We start from the raw sequence: 9,904 nt of genomic DNA on the forward strand, positions 1-9,904 counted from the left end.
TAGAGAGCGGAGCGGACCCGACCCGGATCCTTATCAAATCCGAAATTGGGTCCAAGAATCTATAGCCAGGCCAGTGGGGGTTAGCGAAAAGTCCATTTAACTTGCTTTTAGTTGAAGAAGAGCAGCGAACCTGACCAATCCAACCCGGCCCAATTACAGACTCCGGATCTTACACCTTTCCTTTATTACCGAACTAAAAATCTCCCAACTTATAAACCTCTTCCAACGACAGTACGACTCGAACTAGGGTTTTCGCTTTGTCACTTACGCTCTGCAACTTGTTTATAAAACCGCATAACTTTCAAGCTCTGCTCTAATTTCCTCAAATTTTCCATTCCCGTTTTCCACATTCAATAAAACAAGCTACTATTTTCGTCTTTTAACTATCTAATTTCTCCTCTTTCTCAACGAAAAGAGTAAACAAAAGCTTGTTCCCTTTTTCCACAATAGTGCCCTTTGTTCTCTTAACAGACCATACCAATGGCTTCTCGTTTCCAGGCGGTAACATTGGTGGACTCACCATCGTATCCTAACTCCATCGCCTGGTCCGACGAGAACCTAATTGCCGTGGCATCCGGTCACTTGGTCACCATTCTGGTAAGTTTTTGCTAGCTACAATGACTTTTGCTTTCAAAACCTCGTCTTTTCTAAAAGCCTAGTGGGTGGCTGGGTGCCATCCTTTTCTTTTATGCTGTGTTTTGTTGACGAGAATACTGTATTTAAAGGAGGAAACGAAACAAAAGGTAAAAAGAAAAATGTCTTGTGTATACTGTTTGATGTGTGCTGCAGGAACACTATTTTGTTGCTAAGCATTGAAACTGATCGTAGGCGCTTTTTTTTTTCTCAAAAAAATGTCAATTAATTCTCTTATCAGAATCCGGCATTGCCCTTTGGACCTCGAGGCCTGATCAGTATAAACAGGAGTGAACCTTATCCCATTGGGGCGGTAAAAAGAGAAGGTGCGTCTCTATTGCATGTTTCTAGAGTTCTGACCACAATGTGCTTCAGTTGCCTCAAATTTATTAGTTTGATAAACCTCAACGGGTTGAAGAAGTTTAATCATTGTTTTCGACAAAATTGGGTTGCATTTGACCATTTAGGTATAATTTGTCTCCTCAGATCTAGCATCTGGCTGTTTGTTACCCACCACTTTAAATCGGGATCCTCGTCCTTCTGTTCGATCAGTTTCATGGTCTAATCTTGGAATGGCTCCCAACTCTGGGTAAGAGTCTGAAAGATGTCATTACATTATTCCCTCATTTTCTGCACTTCATATCTGTACTTATGCAAATTTGCTTCAATAAAATGCAACAGGTGCTTTCTGGCTGTTTGCACCACAGAAGGGCGTGTAAAGCTCTATCGTCCTCCCTTTTGTGATTTTTGTGCTGAATGGATAGAGGTACGTACTTAGGGGGCAGGATAAACTTTTTGGTCTCATTACAGCAAGTTGTAGTTACAATGAAATATTTGAGGTCACTGAAGTGAAGTAGGCACTCAGCAGCACTGTCAAGGCATGCACCTAGGCTCCCCTATGCCTTGCGCCTTAGCATTATACAACAAAAAGCACCTCAGACCCATTTGGGTGAGCCTCATTTGAGGCACACACTTGGTGTCTTAAGTGCACTTTTTGAAAGGCAATAGGCATAAAAGGGTTCCGCCTGATTGAAGTTCTCTTTAATATATATATTTTTTTTCACTTTTTTCATTGGATATACCTTCATTAGTAAGAAACGGATAATATCAAACTTTATACTTATCAATGTTTGAGCATTCAACAACAAACCTTGACCATAAGGAAATCATGCATATTAAATCAATACAAAAATTGCAGGATTTGTAGGTAACTAGACCACACCATAGATTTACTGTACATCTTAAGCTTTATATATATTCACACATGCTTACACACACGAAAACATAAATATACATATTGCACTTTACTTCACTCAGGCAAGCGCCTTTTCAATGCTTTGTGCTTGAGGCGATATAATGGCTACACTGCCTTACACCCTTGAAAACATGGGTACTCAAATGCTTGAGTAGTTCATTTGAAAATTGGTGAGTACCATAACAAAATTAGAATGATTGATGAAATATAGTCTTGTAGAACCAAAGTATATATTATATGGTGGAGATTAACTCTGTATAATTGATGAAAGCGGATTAGACCATAACTTTTTGTCTTGTTGCTTAAATGCAATTATTGTTAATGACCCGCTCTTGTTAAAATCTTCTGTAGGTTTTGGATTTAACTGATAGGCTTTATGATTATCTTGCAAGTATTAGTTTCGAGGATCCTGATATTCCTCCCTCAGAAATTTCTAATGTAAGTCCTTTCATCTATTAATGAACCAAGTTTGCATTAGCTTTCTATGTCGTTAGGTTTACTCATTTGAAGTCTTTTATATTATTTTTACGATGGATTCATCCTCATGCCAAATAAGACATGTAAAATCTAATAAACGCAGCAGAAATTAAACATGCATTTCAAAGAGATAGTTGATCCCCCTAGGATCATACTTGTAACCCTTTATAGTGGTTATGTAATGGTATATTGAACATATGGTTAGGATTCATGCTTAACTTTTAGATATCATAATCTAGGCTCTTGACAACCTCTTGTGTTGACAAACACGAAAAGCATTGTTGAGGTTGAGCCACTCAAATGTTTGCCTCAATGATAGTTAAGCCCAGCCACTTGTCAAGACCTTCAAGGTAGGGAAGGCCATAATAAAAAGTTTATTTGCTTCCTTAACTCTCTCTAGTTCAAATCTCTCTTTGAGAACAGATTCTCTTTGAGCTTGTATGATCTTTAGCATAGGCTAAGGAAACCTTAAGTACTATCATGTAGTCTCGTAACTCTTTCCTTTTCAGTCTAGGCCATCCATATGCATCAATGGAAAAACCTTTTTCCTCTAGCAATTCTCTAAGTTCCTAGGAGAAAGAAAGAGCGAGAGAGGCGCACCACTAAATAACCCAAGGGTTGCAGCTAGACTATATATTTCATGAGAGAGCATTTTTTCTAGAATTTCTGTAAATGATTATGCATGGTTATACAAACATGCCTTAGCCAAAACCTAATCTAGAATTACTATAAATTTTATTTTATCCCATTGAACTTAATTAAAGTATTATACATTTTCGGTTGATCTCTACCCATTGAAGCTTTTGTGCAATCAGGGACTTTATGTTTCATGGACTTCATTCAATTATCATGTATTAACTATTTATTTTTGGGCTAATGGTGAAGGAAAACCTTATCACTCATTGTATAACTCACCTCTATGCATCATTAATGGTATATCCATGTCTAATCAGATTGGCACTAGGGCATAATTCAATAGTTTATTCTTTAGTTTACCTTGACAAACTTTTCTCTTCTCTTACTAGGAGCCAGTGACAAATCATGGTTATGTTGATGATCCTACAGATTCTGTTTCTGTGAAGGAACAGAAACGCAGAAAGGTGAATAACTTTGGTGTTAGGTAAGCATGCATCCCTCCTGCATAAGCCTATAAATGAAAAAAAAAAAGAGAGTTGATTTCCATGAAGAGTAAGGGTGCTACCAAACTTAAAGCAATGAAATTAATAGCACACTATGGCCCAAAGGTTTTTACCGAGGAGAAGTAAGACTGTGTATTGATCAGGCTGCAAAGAATAAGACTGTGTATTGATCAGGCTGCAAAGAATATCAATAAAAACCTGAATCTGAATTTAATAGATATTCATGAGTTCTTTTACTTGTTCTGAGCTTGGATTTCCCAATCTCTTGGTATTGCATGTGGCATCCTTAAATTAAATAATTTAAAGTGATTAACTTTTCTTCTTTAATGACTGCTGCAGGAATGCTGGCTTGGAAACTTCTTGTGACCAAATATCACATGGCCCCAGCCCTTCCCTTGAATTGGAGGGGCAGGGTCCTCCCAAGGTCTGATTTTTGTCCAAAAATAGTTTCTTCTGCTCTCCGTCTCTTTGTTGTCTAATTAGCATTCTTTTTATCAAGTTAATCCCAATATCATGCTTCTGATTTGGTTTCAAATGCCAGTGAGAGCTTAGCTGTGCTCATTGTGACTTTACTTCAGGGGAGGTGCACGAAATCTGGCGGACGAAAAAGTTCACATCAGATAGTTCCTGCTACCAGAGGTAGAGGAAGATCTGCCAAAAAACCACCTGAAGTTTGTATCCTACCTTTGATAACAGCAGATCAATATGCTTCACGCAGTGCAATGCTATCATCACTTGTTGTTGCCTGGTCTCCCCTGCTTAAATTATCATCTAGAATTTGTGGGGCTCCTGAAATTAATTCATCCATCCGCTTCTCTCTGCTAGCGGTTGGTTCAAAATCTGGTAAAATTTCATTCTGGAGAATCAATGTACCTGAGTACTACTCTATTGAGCAAAGTTTGGCCCCTACCAGAGTGGAGCTCATTGGGATCCTTAAGGCACACAGTTCCTGGGTCACTGCAATAAGTTGTGCCTTGCTTGCTTCTGATTCTTCTACTCCTCAAGTTTTATTAGCTACTGGAAGTTCTGACGGAGGTGAGTTAGGTATGCTGTCACATTGTTTCAACTTTATATAACATTAGCATTAAAGTTTCTTCTATTGATGGGTATCACCGTGTCGGAACATGCTTTTGGAGATGAGATACAAGCAAAATTAATGGCTTTTTCTCGTGATGCTTTATAAATTTTTACTAAAATAAAATTTCTCTTATGTTCCAATTGTAACTGGAATTCTGGAGCTAAAAAGTACTTTCTGACAATCAGTGGTGCTGATTTCTCTTTGGATTTAGCTTTGTAAATTTTCTTATTTACTCTTAACAAGAATATGAAAGGTTTGTCCACTTATGCACTTGCTTGTTCTTTTGTACAGTGTAAGGATATGGATAGGACATGGGAGGAGTTTTAAAGTCAACAGAAGTTAATAATGCTCCATTTTATCCATTGAAGGAGGTAATAACGCTTCATTTTTGTTCTCTGTTGAAGGCAGTAACCTGGAGAATTTTGTTGTATTTTCTTATTGGTCTAATTGTGCACCTAGTCTCTGTACATTTTGGACATTTGAAATTTAGTACCAGTACTTTTAATCCTTGGAATTTAGTCCCTCTACTACTTTGATTTAATAATTGAAATCCAATGTAAAATGAATTCTGCTAAATTGGATTATTTGGCATTTTTAAAATAACAAATATGGTCACATGGCCAATTTAAAGCCATTTAAGTTAAAAAAAAAAAAAAAAGGTATCAACTTTCATCTTACTTTTCTGAAATGGTGTTGAAGAACCTTACAACTCTAGATTCATAATCGCTATGCGACTAAATTTATTTTATTTTAAAATGCCACAGAATCCAATTTAACCTAATTTCTTGGATAGTGTTATCAGTTGGACTTCAATTATTAAACCAAAAGAGTAAAGAGGATTAAATTCCTGAGATTAAAAGTAGAGGACTAGATCTCAAATGTGCAAAGAGTATAGGGATGGGGAGCATAATTAAACCTTTCTTATTTGTTTATATTAGTCAATAGAATAGACTCTGACTTGTAAATTTCTGAATAGATTGTAAATATTTATGCTGTCCCAGTCTCGGTGCTTTCTCTTATGCCCACTCAGTCACTTCATAAAATGCTCTTAGCGGTGGGGAGAACATCTGGAGCTATTGAAGTATGGATAGGGATACATCTGTGAAAACATTTGATAAAGCTGGACCATATGATGCTCATGACCAAGTTGTAAGTTTCTGCATTTTTATTCATCATCTATTTTGCTGACTCTCGCCATTGATTTATTTGTGATGAAATGTCTTCAGGTTACTGGTTTAGCTTGGGCTTTTGATGGATGTTTTTTGTACAGCTGCAGCCAGGTATAAACTTCTACGATGTCTAGATGTGATTGTCTAAAGATAAATGTCTCTAGCAGATATTGCATATTTGCAAGTTGCATATGGTTAGCATTGCTACTTTAACTAAGTGGGTTAAAATTTTTAAGGATATCTTTTAGGCACCATTAACATGACAATTCTTTTCTGTTTCCATTCTTGACTTCCTATATGTATTTGTCTTTACAAATGGAAGAATCATAGAGCGCAACAAGAAGGTTTTTGTCAGCCATGAATATGTTCATGCCTTGCCAAAATCTCTTCGACTGCTCTTTAGAGCAATAAATTACATGCTACTCTTTTGTATGTCATCCACTACCACAAACAGTTACATTTGTTTCATTAATTAATTACTTAATCTCTTTGGACACTTAACCAATATTTCTCCTTGTTCATTAATTCCAACTTCAGTGTCATTAGTTGGCAAATGATGAAATTTGCATACTGTAAGTTATAATTTATTATATGCATAAATCTTATACCCTTGAGGTCCAGGTATATAAGATAAAATGTATTGCTATGAGTTCATTTTTTAACTGGGCAAGTTATTTCTCAGATTTTTCTACATTCATTTATTAATTTACCTATTTTACTTATCAATGATATTAGGATAATTTTGTTCGTAGCTGGAGTTTACGTGGAAGTTCCCTGAGTGAAATGCCCATTCCTTCAAGTTCTCCTGGGCTGAGGAGCGTCAGTGATGTATGATGCCACCTTTGTTGGTCTCATATACCCTTTTTCTTTTCATTTTATGGAATGTGACAAACATTTTTACAGATGCCGGATGTGTTTATTTCATGCCTTGGTCTGGTGGTATCACCAAGTAATCTTGCAGTAGCCATGGTATGGTGTTATTACTAAATCTCTCATTTGTGTTGTTTTTATATTTCTTTCAAATAAGCTCATATCCATGTCCACAAAGTACTTTGGTGAAAGATTTTTATTATATGTTTTATCCTACTTATTCGGTTTTCTTTTGGAACATTGTGGGACTCATATATTCTTCCTCATAAAAGAAGGATCCCACTTACTGCTTGTGGCCTTAATGTGTATCATCGAAGATGCTCACTTCTAACATGAAGTATAAATCATCATTATTATCATTATTACTTGCTTGTATCTACAATGAAAAGAAATAAGAACAGTTCTCTTAATCATGCCCTTCTTACAGGCCAGTACTAGAATCGTGCATTTATATTGAAGAAAGTATTAAAAGGAAACATTGAATGCTGACTTTATAGAGTATCACGCATGCTTGTTAGACACACTGTTGATGCATGAAATGTGGGGCTTGAATCAATTACAGATATAAACAATGATTCTGTTAATGTCTTTCTACAAGAACACCTTTTTATATGTAACGTTGCTTAAAGTAACTGCTGGTGTATTAAGAGATGATGCTGTTTATTCAATATTTCATTTGTAAAATATGTACATATTAAAGAACAAGAGACTTAATTGTGTTTAATTTTTGTAGGTTCGCAGTTTTGATGTTAATCAGTTGGACCACATGTATGAGGCGAGGTATTGAACTGTTGCTAAAATCTTTTTTTATTTAAGTTACACTCTAATGTTGTATTTGTATTGTGAGAATTAGGGAATAGTTAAATATTGATATCATACCAGGCTATGGAGAGATTTCACTCTTTAGGAGGAAATATAACACTCAGGTTAAGAATCAAGTTCATTATTAAATACTCGTCAAAGGAACGTTGAGTGAAGGCCAGAAGAATTTTGTAGTCCTTAATGAAATAGAGTGTGTACTCTACCTAAATCACAGTCCTGGTTTAGATGCTCAACTTTGCCTGGTTGTCTGTCAGCTGGACAAGGATGCTATGGCAATTTGAAAATTCATGATCTTAATCTTCCTAGTTCTTGAGTTGATCCTTTTAAATATGTGAAGTCATTATTCTCTCATTAAATTTGCATGACAAAACATCATTCCCAGGACTAAGGGAAAATGGGACACCTCTTAGAAAAAACATATATAGAGCAATAAGGAATGGGATAAAGAAGGAAAATGAATGCTTATTTTTGTTTCATTTACCTTACACTTTTATCATGGATTGATTTTCTTTTCACTTGCCAAGGCTTCAGAAGGCTGCCGTTGAATTTTTCTGGATTGGTGGGCACCAAAAGGATATTCTGTCAAACACTTCCCTGGAATTTGACATTGAACCCCTCCTGGTTTTACAGAAAAAGAACTTGTTTATTGGGAATCCAATATTTTGTGGTCCTTAAAGCAATATGAACATTGGGATAAGCCTTTGGTTATTTGGGATATTGTAGCAGCATTATTGGCCTTCAAGTGGTCTGCACCTGATTATGTTGACCATGTTCTGGTTAAGTGGCTTTCATCCTCATATGTGGATGTTCATGTGGAACGTTCTATTGGAAAGGTTCTGCCACATGTCTGTAAAAGTTTTTGTAAAGCTGCTTCACGCCAGTTGCACCTCCTAAACATCATTTGCCGACAAGTAATACTGCCGGAGTTGAAGGCAGATGAAATAAATAGCAACTTGTTGAACTTTACAGTAGATAATCCCAATTTTGCTCAAGATAAGCAACATAAGTTATGGATGGACTTACTTTCAAGAAGTGAAAAAGAACTGCGAGAGAGACTTGTGGGTTTTAGTTTTTCTGCTTATAGAAGTTTCGCATCCAACTCAGCCACCACTTCTTCTGAGCCTGGATATTGGTATCCTTTTGGTATGGCACAAATGGAGCAGTGGGTTGCAAATAATAATCATCAAGTACACGACCAACTAAAAGTTGTGGCAACAGAGATTAAAACCTGCAAAAGGTCCTTACTTTCATAACTGATATGCGAGTAGTTTTCATATTTCTGTGTTGATAGGTAGCATCTTGGTAGGAATCATAACTGATATGCGAGTAGTTTTCATATTTCTGTGCTGATAGGTAGCATCTTGGTAGGAAAACTTTGCATAAAATTCACTTGCATAAAATATTTTGAAAGAAGAATGCAGTTTTAGTCTCTTGCATTAATGCAATCACTTCTGTTTTACATAGCATTTGCTTCCATTCAAACTAAAAAACAATCAACTTTTATTCCTGGTGCTACTGATGATTTATTGAAAGGACGGGCTTGTTATGAAAAATCATTGCAGGAGTTATATCTATTCTCAATTACGCTTAAACTCTTACTAATTTTTAGTGTCTGCCTTGTCAAAAAACAGGTCTCGCTGCATCGAACTTGCAGAAGAAGATAAAGAGCAATGTAGCTATTGCTCAGCACCAGTTCCTTTTGAATCCCCAGAATTTGGGGTGTGCAGGGGAATGGAGAGCAATGGTAGCAGTGGGCAGAAGCATAAGTTAGCAAGGTGTGCTGTTACAATGCAGGTTTGCCCAATCACACCTTTATGGCTGTGCAAGTGTTGTCAAAGATGGATTTCCAAACTTGCACCGGAGTCACTATTTAAGATGCCCCAGCAACATTGTCTAGATTATAAATTTTCACCTGAGCCGTCTTCTATAAAAGTAGCCTCCAAACCACAATGTCCCTTTTGCGGGATATTGCTACAGAGATCACAACCCGAATTTCTTCTTTCCCCACTACCTGTGTAATCTTGAGTCTTCACCTGTATATTCGCTTAGATCTCATTTCACTTGAATTTATGCAAAATATAACTCTCTGAGCCTCAGTAATAATCTAAATAATTGATATCTGCTGTCGCTTGCTTGTTTTAACCGAAAAGAAAATGAGTTTCTATTTGAGTCTCAAAAATGGAGAAGAAATAGGAAATAATTGGGTTTGGACCGAGTAAGGGTTAACCCAAATCCAGTTTCACATTCAACAGTCACTACCCGGAAATGTTCGCTTTTGAAATGGTGAGTGCTTGAATTGACTTAAATTTTAGTTGTATCTAATTCTCTCAAAATTATCAATACATCATTGCTGATGCTACTTGATATTATCTGCTGAGGTTTGTTTTTATCAATACATCATCACTGATATTATCTTTTTGTTTATTTGATTTCCTAATTTTATAAATAAATTAATTTTTAA

General features: G+C 36.3%; 1 protein-coding gene across 1 annotated transcript; it reads left to right on the plus strand.

Moving 5' to 3' along the window:
* Nucleotides 1-444: 444 nt before the first annotated feature.
* LOC128296608 (uncharacterized) lies at nt 445-9,597 on the plus strand. Its single transcript, XM_053032041.1, is given in 19 exon segments — nt 445-597; nt 875-959; nt 1,120-1,222; nt 1,315-1,399; nt 2,240-2,326; nt 3,391-3,485; nt 3,844-3,928; nt 4,083-4,539; nt 4,587-4,651; nt 4,891-4,953; nt 5,559-5,670; nt 5,673-5,731; nt 5,809-5,862; nt 6,487-6,579; nt 6,655-6,720; nt 7,355-7,401; nt 7,968-8,059; nt 8,062-8,680; nt 9,075-9,597. Coding segments are annotated over 19 exon segments (2,772 nt in total). The 5' UTR covers nt 445-480; the 3' UTR covers nt 9,463-9,597.
* Nucleotides 9,598-9,904: the final 307 nt, after the last annotated feature.

Source organism: Gossypium arboreum, chromosome 8 (genome assembly GCF_025698485.1).
Source record: "Gossypium arboreum isolate Shixiya-1 chromosome 8, ASM2569848v2, whole genome shotgun sequence".
Lineage (NCBI taxonomy): Eukaryota > Viridiplantae > Streptophyta > Magnoliopsida > Malvales > Malvaceae > Gossypium > Gossypium arboreum.